The sequence below is a fragment of the Ipomoea nil genome, unplaced genomic scaffold (genome assembly GCF_001879475.1).
Source record: "Ipomoea nil cultivar Tokyo-kokei standard unplaced genomic scaffold, Asagao_1.1 scaffold3104, whole genome shotgun sequence".
In the NCBI taxonomy this organism is placed as follows: Eukaryota; Viridiplantae; Streptophyta; class Magnoliopsida; order Solanales; family Convolvulaceae; genus Ipomoea; species Ipomoea nil.
In genome coordinates, this window is record NW_017619532.1 from 2,480,685 (window position 1) to 2,495,975 (window position 15,291).

The 15,291-nt window shown below is 37.0% G+C and overlaps 2 protein-coding genes across 3 annotated transcripts in view; one reads left to right on the plus strand and one right to left on the minus strand.

Annotated features, from left to right (window-relative positions):
- Positions 1 to 9,502, plus strand: part of LOC109166702 (probable DEAD-box ATP-dependent RNA helicase 48) — a 28,138-nt gene extending 18,636 nt beyond the window's left edge. Inside the window, exon 11 of the mRNA XM_019315598.1 lies at positions 9,312 to 9,502. The gene's annotated coding sequence lies outside the window, so the exon portion shown is untranslated. The remainder of the gene's footprint in view (positions 1 to 9,311) is intronic.
- A 2,631-nt stretch (positions 9,503 to 12,133) lies between these two features.
- LOC109166704 lies at positions 12,134 to 15,063 on the minus strand. Of its 2 annotated transcripts, none has more exons than XM_019315599.1 (5): positions 14,822 to 15,063; positions 14,072 to 14,349; positions 13,092 to 13,223; positions 12,850 to 12,966; positions 12,134 to 12,750 (listed from the first exon to the last, which is right to left on the minus strand). In XM_019315599.1, exons 2-5 carry the CDS (start codon positions 14,327 to 14,329, stop codon positions 12,409 to 12,411), a joined length of 849 nt encoding a protein of 282 aa, XP_019171144.1. In that variant the 5' UTR covers positions 14,330 to 14,349; positions 14,822 to 15,063; the 3' UTR covers positions 12,134 to 12,408. The 2 variants fall into 2 exon arrangements, with proteins under 2 accessions (XP_019171144.1, XP_019171145.1); XM_019315600.1 differs by having other exon boundaries at positions 14,072 to 14,366; positions 14,822 to 14,994.
- Between the last annotated feature and the right edge of the window lie 228 nt (positions 15,064 to 15,291).

Here is a 15,291-nt window from a genome sequence, read left to right on the forward strand (position 1 = left end):
GGGGGACCATGCTACGTCTGCGGGAAGCATGGTCACCGGGCAGCACAGTGCTACTACAAGAAAGGAGGAAATGACCCGAAGGGAAATCAAGGCGGACCCAAGAATCAAGCCAATGTGGTGGAAGAAAGTGAAGTGGTAGCAGCAGTAATAACGCTAGAAGCAAACATAGTAGAAGATTCCAAAGAATGGGTCGTGGACACCGGATCTTCACGTCATTTCTGCTCAAATAAAGGGCTCTTCAAGAACTTCCAGGCAATTGCTCAAGGACAAGGTGACCAAGTCTACATGGGAAATGATAGCATGGCTGAGGTAAGAGGTACTGGTAGTGTAGAAATAAAGCTGTGCTCTGGCAAAAATTTACTATTAAGCAATGTAATGTATGTACCCACTCTGCGTAGAAACTTGGTCTCGGGGCCGCTGTTGGTCAGAGCCGGGATCAAGTTGGTGTTTGAATCTGAAAAAATGATCATGAGTCGCAGGGGGGAATACTTGGGAAAAGGGTATTTGCGTGGGGGGCTGTTTGTGTTGCCTCTCATTGCATTTACCAACGAGAACATTACAAATAATGCGAATAAAGTAAATAACGTGGCCAGTGGTTCTGGCAATTCTGCTTATATTGCTATCTCATTTGATATGTGGCATGCTAGGTTAGGACACATAGACATTAAATGCATGAATAGATTAAAAAATATGAATTTATTGCATAATGTGTCAAGTGAAAACGGAACTAAATGCGAAACTTGCGTCGAGGCAAAGTTTACGAAAAAACCATTCTCATTAGCTCTACATAATTCAAAGTGTGCATTAGACTTAATTCATTCGGATATAGCAGATTTTAGAAATACTGAATCTAAAGGTGGGAAAAAGTATTACATATCTTTTATAGATGACTTTACTCGATTTTCTAAAATTTATCTGCTAAGAACTAAAGATGAAGCCGAAGAAAAATTCGTGATTTTCAAAAATGAAGTAGAAAATCAATTAAGTCTAAAAATTAAGAGATTATGTTCAGACAGGGGGGGAGGGTGAATATGAGTCTTTGTCCTTTAAATCTCTTTGTGGAAAATATGGAATTATCCATGAAGTAACTGCACCATACACCCCTCAACAGAATGGTGTAGCCGAAAGGAAAAATCGGACTTTAAAAGAGATGATAAACGTTTTCTTAATAAGCTCAGGTGCCCTTAACGCGCTGTGGGGGGAAGCTGCACTTACAGCTAATCATATCCTAAATAGGATACCTCATAAAGGGTACGAAAAAACACCCTATGAGATGTGGAAAGGATACACCCCAAATTTGAAATATTTCAGAGTGTGGGGGTATTTGGCAAAGGTTGGGCTACCTTCCTTTAAAAGGCCTAATCTTGGGCCGAAGACTGCAGATGCAGTCTTTGTTGGGTATGCAGAAAATAGTGCTGCATACCGGTTTATGTACTTAGACAGTCGGTCTATGTGTGAAGCAAGGGAAGCCGAGTTTTTTGAAAACGTCTTTCCCTTGAAATCTCCTAATAGCTCTCAAAGGGACGAACCAACCGTGTTCCCACCCTCACAGAGTGAGTATGAGCCTGATCAGCTCAGAAGGAGCAAGAGACAACGAACTGAAACAAGCTTTGGTTCAGACTTTATCACATACATAACTGAATTAAAAGATATAAATGAGCTATCTGAACAGTTTGTATGTCAATTAATCCTCGAGGAGGAGCCAAAAACGTTCGAGGCAGCTATGCGCTCGGTTGATGCTGTGTTCTGGAAAGAGGCTGTCCAGAGTGAACTAGACTCAATAAAGTCTAATCACACGTGGGAGCTAGTAGAGCTTCCAAAAGGAGCAAAACCTATTGGTTGCAAGTGGATTTTCAAAAGAAAATTAAGACCAGATGGGTCGATAGAGAGATTCAAGGCAAGACTCGTAGCAAAAGGTTATAAACAGAAGTTTGGAGAAGACTACTTCTGTACCTACTCGCCTGTGACAAAATAAGCTACAATACGAGTGCTATTTGCGCTGGCAGCAACGCACAAATGGACAGTCCACCAAATGGACGTTAAGACAGCTTTCCTAAATGGAGATCTGGAGGAAGAGATCTACATGGAACAACCGTCTGGGTGTATTGACCCAGGACAAGAAGGAAAGGTGTGTAGACTCATAAAGTCCCTTTATGGACTAAAACAAACCCCTAAACAATGGAATGAAAAATTTCATAGAACACTAATGGAATTGGGGTACACAGTCAATAGATCAGATGCATGCCTATACTCAAAACAGTTTGAGTCAAGCATGGTACTCATCCGCATCTATGTAGATGACATGCTAATCTTCAGCCCTAATGTCAGTGCAATAATAGAGACAAAAAGGTCCCTATGTGAGAAATTTGACATGAAGGACTTGGGGGAGGCCGATGTGATACTTGGGGTGAAAGTTATCCAGAGTGGGAGTAACTACAAGTTATCACAGAGTCACTATACAGAAAAGCTGTTAAGAAAGTTCAACAGCTTTGAAGTGACTCCGGCTCCAACTCCTTATGACTCCAGTGTCAAGCTGACGAAACACACTGGAACAGGGGTAACACAAGAAGACTTTGCAAAGCTCATAGGGAGTCTGATGTTCTTAATGAACTACACCAGACCTGATATTGCCCTAGCAGTAAACCGACTCAGTCGTTACACACACAACCCAAGTGAAGCACATTGGCATGCACTAAAACGTGTGTTGCGCTACCTGAGAGGTACAGTTGAGTGGGGGCTTAACTACACTGGGTTTCCAAATGTCCTAGAAGGATACTGTGACGCAAACTGGGTCAATGACAGTGATGATGTCAGCTCCACCAGTGGGTATGTTTTCACCATGGGTGGAGCAGCTGTGTCCTGGAAATCAACCAAACAGTCCTGCATAGCCAGATCAACAATGAAAGCTGAGTTCATAGCCCTTGATCTGGCTGGCCAAGAGTCTGAATGGTTAAGAAACCTACTGGCAGACATGCCGTTGTAGGGGAATTCCACTCCGTCAATCCATATACACTGTGACTCACAAACTGCTATCTGTGTAGCAAAGAACAACGTGTATAACGGAAAGAGGAGACACATAAGAGTCAGACACGAGTCTGTACGACAGTTAATAGTGAATGGGGTAATCACCCTAGAATATGTGAAATCCGAGAAAAACATCGCAGACCCTCTAACGAAAGGGTTGAACAGGAAAGCCATCCTCGATACATCGAGGGAAATGGGGTTAAAATAATCAAGAAACCCTAAAGTGTCCAGCTGAGGCTAACAAATAAGTGTGCGATAAAGCTGATGTGTGCACCAGAGTTCAAAACCACCCACTTCTCAATGAGTTCAAGACTCAGTTCACTCCTGAGAAGTAAGTTACTCAGGTCACTCCGTGTCAGTTCAAGTTCTACACTGGCATTAAGGTCAGCAAGCATCGCAATAACCACACTCCTTGTATGTGTGGGGGATTGTTGGGAAGAAGACATCCAAAGAGTGTGTTTTAGCAAATAAGCTTGTCCCACATTGGTTTCCCAAGAGGATATTTCCCACTATTTCACTACCAACCCAAATGGGTCCTTTGAAGTGTTTTCTAGAGAGAGGAAAGGGGGAGCCTCGCGCGCGCCGCCGCCGCCGCCCGCCCGGCTCGGTTCGCACTCGCGGTGCGGTCAAAGTTTTATACTTTGTCCGAATTTTTTACTCTTGAATCAGTCTTCTAGTCCGATTTTGGCGCTCAGGAAACGTTCTTGTGGACAGGAGCAATTCGAGCTGCGTAGTGGCTGGCTTGTGCGCGACCTATCCTTTCTTTGCGTTCTTAATTGTGGTAGTAGTGGGAAGGCAGTTATTATAAACTAGTATAAATACCCAGCCTTCCCATACCGCAAATTCATTCAGCAACTGCGCTAATACGTATACTCTGTGCAACCTATACGTGAGTATCCTCTGTGTTTGCTGGTCGAAAGCCCCGGATATAAAAGACTCGCACGGTCTCCGAAATTAGCTTTTAAGGCAGTGTGTCTATACACACGTCACAGAAATTAAACAAATAACCCTCCGTTAATTATTATATCCGAAACCCTCCCAAAACACAACATATGATTCTGCTTCTTCTCTGTGTCTGATTTAGGGGAGAGGATTCTGCTTCTAGTTCTCCCTTTTTCTTCCTTTTTATTCTCGCTACCCGCCATCTCTGTGTCTGATTTAGGGGAGAGGAAATCTCTGCTTCTGATTTAGGGAATTATGGGGAAGAAGTAGGTAGGGATTTGCCTTGCAAATGGGCTATAATGTAGTATAGTTCATACATACTTTCTCAACCTACTAAAGTACAAAGAGTCAATGCCCCACACCGGGGTTCGAACCTGTAACCTCCCATTTAGGAGAGCCACAATTATGCTGCTCGACCAGAAGGTCTTTGGCAAATTTAAACTATTTTAAAAATAAAAAAATAAATTTTGAATAGACAATTCAAAATCGAAACTGTAACCAAACCGAACTGATTTATCATTTATCAATAGTGTTTGATCATTTTCATATTTATTCTAATTCCACATATAAGTAGATATGACTGCGATTCGGTTCCAGTTCACAGTTCTGGGAAATGATAAATCGTAACGGGAACCTTTTAGGAAGGTTCCAGTTTTGGTTTGAATTGCCAGTTCAGAGTTCCAGTTCACGGTTCTTGAAAATGATATAAATCGAAATGGAAACCTTTTAGAAAGGTTCTAGTTTCGGTTTGAACCGCAAGTTCAAAATTTATTTCCTTATTTATTTATTTTTGTAAATTCTATTTTTTATTTTTAAAATAGTCTAAATTCAATAATTATTTTATTTTATTTTTATTTTTTTCGGTTTTGAATCGTAACCAGAATTGTCTCTACTGTTTCGGTTCGGTTGCTACAGTGTACGGTTAGGTCCAAACTGAACCGTGGTCATCCATACATATAAGCAACAATTTGTTGGAGAAGAAAAATAAATGAAATCCTTATTTTTAAGGGTAAAAATGTCCATCTAACATAAAAAGAAGGAAATCCGTCACTTTTAACATAACTTATGGGGCAAATGTGGATACATGAATAACTTAGAGGTAAAAAGTGCTATAAACATATAACTCAGTGGGAAAAAGTGTCATTTTCCCTTTTGGCTTATTTGACCACTTTTAGTTGTTTGACTTGGTTAAACAGCCAATTATATAACTGTTTGATTAATTAGTTTTTTTGTAACAACTTATTATTGCTGCAAAACACTAAAATTTTAAAAAAATGCTCAAAGCAGTTTTTTGATTAGCTTTTTGAAAAAATCATTTTTACATGTAATCAACTATTAGCTAACAGCTAATTTACCAAACATTTTTCTATAATCATTTAATACTATCAACTAGTCAAACCACTAACTTAATCAGCTAACATCTATTTACCAAACACTCCCTAAATATCACAAGTTAGTCGGGATTATCTACACCTTGAAATCATATCAACCGATTATATAATACGGAGTTGCTGTCAGTAGAAAGTGTTACAAAAGGACAAATGGACAATATAAGCTGAGGAAAAAATGATGGTTATATATAACTCCAGCCAAGACTTTAATTTGAAGAATGAAATGATAACAAACTAATTAATGAATGAATATAATGATAACAAAGTACGTACTATATTGTACACTTAAACCGCGAATGATCGAATTATTTTGATAAAGAAGAAAATAAAAATTGATAATAAAATTAATTAGGTGTATTAATTATTGGTCGGTTGAAGATTCTTGTCGTTTCTCTATCATTAAATTATATGTAGGCAATGCAAATTAAACATGGTTAGGTTACGCCGTACAAGCCCTAACCTAATAAGAGTTAAATATCGATGGTCTATTGGTTATAGCGAAATTATCAATTTGATCATTGACTATGTTTTATGTTTAATTAAGTCATTTAATTTTAAAAATCTTAACCAATTTAGTCATCTGTTTTTTTAACCGTCAAACCTCCGTTTACTCGGGACCAAATTGATAATTTCGCTATAGTCAGTGGACTATTTCGGTAATTAACTCTTTGGCTTAATAAGAGAGGGAATGGTGCATGTGATGATCGAAATGGTCCATTTACTATAGCGAAATTACTAATTTGGTCTCGAGTAAACGGACGTCTAATGGCTAAACAAACGAAAGACCAAATTAGTTAAGATTTTTAAATTTAGAGGACTTCATTAGGCAAAAAAAAAAAAAAAAAATTAAGGATCAAATTGCTAATTTTGATATAGTCAAAGAACCAGTTTGGTAATTAAATCACTTAATAATTTTTCTTTTTTTAGTTGGATGACGAGCAAAACTCGCGGTCACTAATCTAGGGTATGTATTATAATATAACTCGTAAGTCACACAAGAAAGACAAACCACACTAGAAAAAGCATGTGCGACAGGTTCAACTAAAAGGATGTTAACAAGAATTGAACTCATGATCTTTAGTTAGAACTTACGGGAGTACAGTCATGCTCCACTCACTTAACTATAGATACTAATAATAATTTTGAGCCAAAGGGAGACTTATACAGTTATACTATTTCTTATGTTAGACTTTATTATCCCAAAAAAGAGAAAAATAAAAATGATTCATAGGAAAATAATGTCGTCCCACAAGAAATTCCAAAACAAGAGTGATGTTTTCACATTGGATTTCTGGTCTTCCTCGACACGAAATCTCCCATGAAAATGATCTCCGATCCAAACTTCTACCTTATTAGCTGCCTCTTTTCTTAAACTTTCACATAACAACGATGGAGACATGGGACAATTAGGGTAGCCCTTGACCCTCCAAAATTTTGAATATATGTGCATCTGTCTCTCTGTGTGTCTATATATATATATATATATATATATATATATATATATATATATATATATATATAAAAGCTACCATATAAAAAGTGAGGTCGGGCTGATGGTCTGATTTATTCATTTGCATATATCAATGTTGAGGGTTGCTGAAAAATAAAGAACTTTTTATTTTTTAGTAACTCTCAACTTCAAAAGTTTACAATAATTATAAAATTAACCAATTTTTTTAAACTAAAATTATTCATCATTGATTAACCCTAATGGAGCACAATTGAGATTAGTCTTACTCTTTTATAAAGGGGTTGCTCTCATTTGAAAATTGTGTCAGGTGTGTAAAATGAAAATAAATCGCGATCGTCCATCTAAAAAAAGAAATAGATGCGTATTTATTCCAAAATAATATGTGTTTAACCTTCTTAAACTTTAATGCATATTTAAATCAAAATGATGCATGTTTTTAATAAAATAATACACGCTTGAGTCATGCTACTTAGAATGTGGGTAAAAAATCACTCATATTTATTTTAAAACGATGTGTTTCTATCATTATCATTTCTTTGTGTATTTAGACTGTTTTAAATCGAAATAGTGCAGATCAACTCTAAAGTGATACTAATAAGAATCGAACTAATAACTTTTAGATATAAAAATTATATTTCACACACTTAGCGATGAACGACAATATATGATACTTTTTTAGAAAGCATACAAGTTGGATGGTGAATGGAGATATGAACAGAAGCCAAAATGGTATGGCGTACGTGTTGTGTATATTGTGCAAGTGTTTACAGTAATAGTAAACTGGACGGCAAAATCATGTGGGCGACTTGCTGGACTTGCCCTGCGCCACGTGCTGCACCCACAATTATTGTGACAAGCCCACACCCAATGTCATTTCTGTAATTTCAACCCTCAACATTTCCACCTTCTAACTTCAAACTTCAAACTTCAAACTTCAAACTTCAAACAAACTCTAAACAATCCCCAACTGCTACGACTCAGCCACCCCCCCCCCCCCCCTCCTCCGCGCCACCCCGAGTGTGAAATGACCATTACGCCCTCACCATATATCCCAACTCATTAAAACAGCTCAACCCATACAAAAAACATAAAAAGGATATGTCTGTCCTATTGTTCTTTTAGATGTTGTTGCGTCGTGTCTTGTATTCAGTGGTGTTATAACTTATAAGTTTGACTAGCTTTGACGGTTGACTTGATAATTACAAATGATGAAATAATAATAAATAACATTAGTCAGAGAAAGAAGATCAGAAGTTCAGGCAAGAAAGTATGTAGAGTTACGGGGAGTTGCATAAGTCAGGAAATAATTTTATATAAAGGCTCGTGGATCAGACAAAGGATCCCAAGCTCATTTTCGGTTCTAAATAATCCTTCTTCTACCTAGTTTTCTTACTCTTTCACTCAATGGCCATGACTTTCTTTGTACATGTATCTACATGTACCTGCAATACGTCTAGTCGATTTTGGCTTGGCTTACCTTAGCTTAAAAGGCCCGTGATTTTTACAGTTGTAATTTTCACGTTAAATGTCTTTGTGTATTATTTCTTGCAAACATCTAATATTATTCCTATGTTGAATATGAGAAAAAATATATTCAAAACTCGGGGGAAAAAAAAAAAAGAAACTCATCCAAGAGTTTATGTGCATCATAAGCACCTGTAAGCATGACATCATATCTGAGTTGTAGTATTTGAGATAAGAGATCAAAGGTTCGAACCTTGACAGTAGCAGTCTTGGAATTATGTCTAAAATGAAGAAATCTCTTGTGCGCACCAGCATTTGACCTGATCACCCTGATTTACATAATCCCAAATGTTTTGTCGGGTGGGATGTGGGGGCATGGGATTCAACTTTTGGGAGAAGCATGGCATCATCTAGGGGCAAATTAGTCATTATGAAAGGGGTGGATTTAGTTTATATATTTTTTTAAAAATTTAAAGGTTCATTAATGCATATTAATAGACTTCTCACCTGCCTGTCATTACTGAATATTAACTAATCTCAACTCTCAAAGAACATAAAACTGTCTCATCTACCCTTCTGCATTCCTTTCTTCCGATCCTCTGCAAATTCTCCCTCGGAAAATCATGGCACTTCAACTCCCTGCCGCCGCCGCCGTCTCCTCCCTCCTCCTCCTCCTCCTCATGATTCTCACCGTCACCACCCTCTCCGACCGCCGCCGCGAACTCCCAGAAACACCCACAGACGACCAGACAACAACAGAGTTGCAGCATCCGAGGAAATCCTTGTCGTTCTTCTCTGCCCCAGCTCCCCACCTCGCCGCCGGCCCCGGCGGCTCCGCCTACGCCGCCTCCTACCGGGCCGTCCCCGGCGGGCCCAACCCTTTACACAATTGACGACGACGCTAGCTTTTTGCAGCTGTAGCTAGCAGTAGTAGTGTATGATCGATCGAATTACTGTTTCTTGATTAATTATCTCTCGGAGATGTATAGATATAGATAGATATGGCTGAACTGGATCTTCTTCTTCTTCTTCAATTCTTCTTGCTGCATATATGATTACTGGCAAGAATGAACACTGTGTAGTTCTGAGTATAATTGAGATTTCAATGGCAGCTTTTAGATGCATATATAGTCAGACTGCAGTTTTCATTGTTCTTGCTGCAATGTGAACACATTTTAAGAAATAGTATATATGTGTATGATGATGATGATGATCATGTGTACTGTTCATTTGATTTTTTTTTTTTTTTTTTTGGGTTTTGTTTTCAGTCTAATCAATGTTATAATTAGGTCAAAGCTTGTGGAAAGTGAGAACAAAGAGCCAATGAATAATCAACCATATACACATATATATATATATATATATAAATCTTCATTATATTCAACTACCAATCAAACAAGTCAACTACCTTACTAGCCATGCCAAGAAGAAGAAAAAATATTGGTATATATAATTATTAAGATCAATATAAATTAATACTTGGTAATATAGATTAATTATTAACGGTTTAAACTTTGGTACGGCTTAAAACAGGCAAAACGAGTAAAGGGGTTTCGCATTCGAACCCTAGGCTATATGTTATTATCAAGATATGTTTGCACGTTTGGTATGTTCAAAAGTATTTGACTAACATGCAGCGAGGATAGCGATTTAAACTTTGGTATGCCTTAGAAGAGACAAAACGGGTAAAGGAGTTTCACATTTGAACCCTAGGTTGTATTGAAAAATATTTAATTAACATGCAAAGAGTGTAACTATTTAAATTTTGGTACAACTTAAAAGAGACAAAATGAGAAAAGGAGTTTCGTATTCGAACCCTATGATGTACATCATTGTTATCAAGATACATTTATGTTTTCGGTCGGTTGGAAAATATTTGATTAACATGGAAGGATGGTAGCGATATGATTTAAACTTTGGCACGACTTAAAAAAAAAAAAAAAAAAAAAGGATAAAAGGGTTTTGCGTTTGAACCCTAAACTGTCTATTAAGATATGGTTTATGTGTTTGGTCTATTGAAAAATATTTGATTAACATGGAAGAATGGTAGCGATATGATTTAAACTTTGGCACGACTTAAAAAAAAAAAAAAAAAAAAAAACAAACAAACAAAAACAAAACGGATAAAAGGGTTTTGCGTTTGAACCCTAAACTGTCTATTAAGATATGGTTTATGTGTTTGGTCTATTGAAAAATATTTGATTAACACAAAATAAGTGTAGACATGTATTTGGCATTTCAATAATAGCAAAAAGGTTTGGTTTTATATCATTCTTTTGTGACTATGGAGAATTGGACATACATGTGGGCATGGACATATTTTTCTTTTCTTGATTCCATCTAAGAGTCAAAACACTGCATTTTGTAAAGAGTCCAATGGCAGGACGGTGACGACCGCGACGCTGATGGGGATTAATAGTTTAATTAATTAATTAATTTAATACCTGTTTTCAAAATACAGACTTTGAAAAAAATATTGCTCATGCATGGTAAGACTGACATAAGCAACATGTGTATTGCTGGGGCCGGGGATAGATGCATGATGTTCAATTCACGGTTAGAAATCTCGTTATTTTTGTTCAAATAGAATAAAAAATGAAGTTTTTTTTAATTGGTCATACCTGACTAAGGTTTGAAAAGTTAAATTTAACTGTGTTCTTAATGTGTATTTGAAACATAATGATGTTTGCTATATGAATATAAGGAAATAAAGTCAATCTTCATTTTTCATTCAATTTTTTTACATTGCAAAAAAATTAAAGTCAGATAATTAGTTTTTTTTTTTTTTTTTAAACATAAAAACTTTTCCAATCACCAATCAATTCAAGAGGGTGGAAAAGTGAGGATGCAGAAAATGGATGGTAAAAGAAGTATATAAACAATTGATTTTTGACCAATTCTGGGTGGTTGAAAATCAAAAGGTTTCTAGCTGTTGCATTTATAGTTCTTGCATAGTGATTCACTTAATATGATAATTAACAATTATTGCTATCAAAACAAGTCACGTTTTCTCTATCGAGCATTCGAGCATACTGCAATCATGTAAAATGTTGAGAGCTCTTACATAGATACTGACTTTGGAAGAATAAGTCTTATGTGAGGTCGTCATCTCATGTGCAGTGAGACATGTAAGTAAAATGTATTACATGTTTCATGATGAGACGGTCTCACATTATATTTATTCGCCATAAAAAAGAGGTCAAATTAGAGGATGATTCTCCATTTTGAGGTAGACAGAGCACTGATCTGAGAGCATCCTTTACAGGTCCAACCATGAAAAAATCCAAACTGACTGCCATCCAATGAAATTAAAATCATACCCCACCTTTGATACTATGTTGTATTGTTGAAAACTTGAAACACAGATATAATAGGCGCTGTAACATAACTTTTCAGTCAATTTTGGTTTATTTGACCACTATTAACTAAATTTTGATTTATTTGACCACTATTAACTAACCAATATAAGTGTTCTGGCTACTCATGATACAATTAACTATTTGACATGATCAAACAACCAATATGAGTGTTCTGGCTACTCATGATACAATAGTATCCATTATTTAACGTTGCGTTTGGAGCAATTGAAAATACTCTGGGTAAGCCAATAGCTATTACCCGAAAGTTCACTTTAGATAAAATCTGTCTTTGTGACCCTAGCTGACCACGAAAAACCAGGTTAAATTACCCATAACTGATTGGCTCAAACCAAGAATACCCATAGCTGACCGGCTCAAAGTCACCTCAAACCATGAATGCTAATAACATACATAACTATACCTAATACTATCAACACTGCACTAGTGCTAAAATATGAATCTTTAGTTCCAAAGAAATTTGCTTTGGCTCTTAAAATGCAGAAATGGATAATCAAATATCAGTTTATAATGTTTAGTCCATGCATATTGAAACAGATGCCTGGGATATCACCAGTTACAATCTCATGTATACTCTTTATAAGGCAGTATTATACTAAAGAAAATATAAAAATCAGTTGAATGGGGACACAGAACATTACATAGGATGAACTAGACCACAGGCCATGGGAAGAACCAAAGGCCATTATAGAACATATGTGAAAAAAACAAAATCCAAATGCTTCTTAATTCACCATCATTAAGATTTGAGGTTTGCAAAGAGCTCTGGAAGATGAGCATTTGTAAGCTTGGTCCTCTTGCTGATTTCGTGCTTCTTCTTCTTGGTTTTGGGCTTGTTGGCCATGCCGTGGACCTGTGCCATCGCCCTCCTCTTGGCAGTGTTTGTAGCGGGTTTCATCCCGTTTTTCAGGAGATCTTTTTCAATGTCGAGCATGTCACGGGGCAGTTCGATTTCCAGGAAGAGCTGTTTGATATCTTCATCGACCTTGTTGGTGCGGACTTTGGGGTCATTTGGATAGGCAATGTCCTCCTGAGAGTCGAAATTTGACAGCAGCCACACTTGTCCAGCGGCCTTCAAAGACTACAGAAAATACACTACTTTTAGGATCATTTTCATGAACAGTATTACTCGATTTCGATCAACTAATACCAACACCTGAAGAATACAATTCAAACATACTTGCAGGTCCTCCATGACAGTTGGGTATGCATCCTTGAGATCAATGATAGGGATACCCTCACCATATCTCCGTATTAAGGTCAGTAATTGTTCCTTGTTTTTCAGATCATGCTTGGCCTGTGGACGATAAACACATAAAGTTACAATTGGGAAATCCACATCGCAATCTCAAAATGAAGGCAGAGATACTAAAAGCCCAAGGCTTTAATTTATGAGTTTGGCAATGGAAGGATCAAAGTTACCTTGTAAGAGAATCGTCTGCCATCGTAATGGACTTTAGGATTGTTTCTCAAACTGTCAAATACAGCCTTGTTTGCATTGATATCAACGTAGCATTGTTCATTTATTTGTTCCGGTGTAAAAGCTTGCCTTGTCTGCAGACACGAAATTAACAAATTAGACAATTTATCTGGAAGTAGCATGCCTATTGAAGTGTACCTATATAATATAATCGAAGTGGAGCTATATAAGACCGATATCATTGCTGTTCAATGCATAATTCCCTAGACATAAGTGCCCATAAAATGTACCGTTCCCCATGAAGTCCTCCTCCCAAAAGACCCAAAATGAAAAGGAAACACCAATTGGGAATCAATTTCTCCATCCCCCGGTAAAATCTGCCTGCAGCCATTATCACACCAAGCTACCTTGGTCCCCACACTAGTAAAAAGTAGTGGTATCCACTAGGGTGCCCACAAGTGGCACTTTTAGTTCCACTAATCATAAAACTCTCAGGCACCACAAACTTTAGGGAACCATCCTAGAGAAAATAAGACTGTCAAAGCACTTCTGTGGGTTGAGAGATGGGATGGAAGGAACGGTGTCTTTCAGATAGGTCAGGTGTACATATCCAACTCATAGAACTTTATTGGGATTCATTGCAAAACACTCCATATGTTTTGGGCGCAGAATGTTTTATTGAAGGCTTTTTTACACCACAACATGTCTACCTAAGCTATGCTTGTCAAGACACCAGATATACTCCTATCCAACTTGAAATCTCTACTACTAAGAGAATACCATGTTAACTATCCCTCTTAATTACAAAGGCATGAGCAGAAATACCATACTAATCAGTCATTTTCTCGTCTACGTAAAGAATCATTTGATAATCAAGAACATCAGCACCAGCACTCATCAGATGGCAATAAAATATAGCAAACAAGCATGTCTTAACTCATTAGGGGAAACTTGGGGCAACGAAAAGAGTGAGTGAACATACATCTAATAGCAAGTTTATGACACGTTTGATCTGGGCTCCCACTGGGGATTTCCTTATGGTGTTAATGTGTTGAAGTCTTTCTGTGTCATTAGAAAATTTGACTGCAGGGGCAGGAGCTTTTGCATTTGCAGAAGAATTGGAAGACTTTGAAGGAGTTGGCCTAGAACTTCCTGCTTTGGCTGCAATACTGGAAAGGGTTGATTGGCACTTCTCTTGTTGCTTCTGGAACTTAGTCAAGCTGTCTTGCAAAAAGGCCATCTCAAAGCAGAAAAGCCAACCTGGTAATCAAGATTGCCTAACATCTTAACAAATGATGAACTCTATACATTCAGTTGAAGTTTAAAGAATGAACTACACTATTTACATTTAACAGGACAATTTAATGTCCCAGTTTAAGAATATTAAGCTCACAAGATAACTTTTTTAATCATCATTTTATGTAATTAATACCCTCTGCCTTGCATTTTTCATACACAAACTTACAAAAATAAAAAACTAAACTCACAGAATATTGCAAAAAAAAAAAAAAAAAAAAAAAAATCATCAAAATTATGAATTTCCAAACCAAACATCAAAATTGAATATCTTCTTCTCAGACCCTGATCCCAGAAAGGATTTATTCTAAATTTTTACTTGTTTTATTTTTTAGTCTAATATCAAAAGATGTGTTCTTTTTGTGCAGAAGCAAAACAGGGTATCAAAATTTAAGATCCAAGAATTGGATATTTACGATCAAGCGATCTCTTTTACCTCTCTGCAAGCAATACTCTGACAGCGATGATTGAATCGCGACAGGCAATTTGCAGAGATGACAAATATGGTTTCCGTACGGAGATTTAGCTGGTATTTTGCGCACGATGAAATCCCAAACTGTAGAGAGAAGAGAAGAGAGAGAGAGAGATCACGAAGAGAAATTGGAGAAAGGCAGAGAGAGACTCAATTTATATGGCGATTGGCGAGCTGGAAATATTGCTGACCTAGCGCTTCCTTAAACGGTACCGTTTGTAAGGCAAGCAAAAAGATAGAATTTTTAGGTTATGATGTAGGTCCAAGTATCTTGCATGTAAGATTTTGTTCAACTTAATTTCTATTTTTCATTTTAAACAACTCAATTTTATACTCCATAATTCATGGGATTTAATAAAATCACTACTTTGAGAGAAATACCCTTTGAAAATTGTTTTTGATTACACATTCATCGTCATCATTGAAAACTCAAT

What these genes read in the sequence shown, in the direction of transcription:
- LOC109166704 (XM_019315599.1), bottom strand. Translation starts at nt 14,329, where the DNA reads ATGGCCTTTTTGCAAGACAGCTTGACTAAGTTCCAGAAGCAACAAGAG. An exon ending in TCATAAACTTGCTATTAGAT is followed by an intron (nt 13,224 to 14,071) that starts GTATGTTCACTC and finishes TCGTGTCTGCAG; the next exon opens with ACAAGGCAAGCTTTTACACC. An exon ending in GCAGACGATTCTCTTACAAG is followed by an intron (nt 12,967 to 13,091) that starts GTAACTTTGATC and finishes TATCGTCCACAG; the next exon opens with GCCAAGCATGATCTGAAAAA.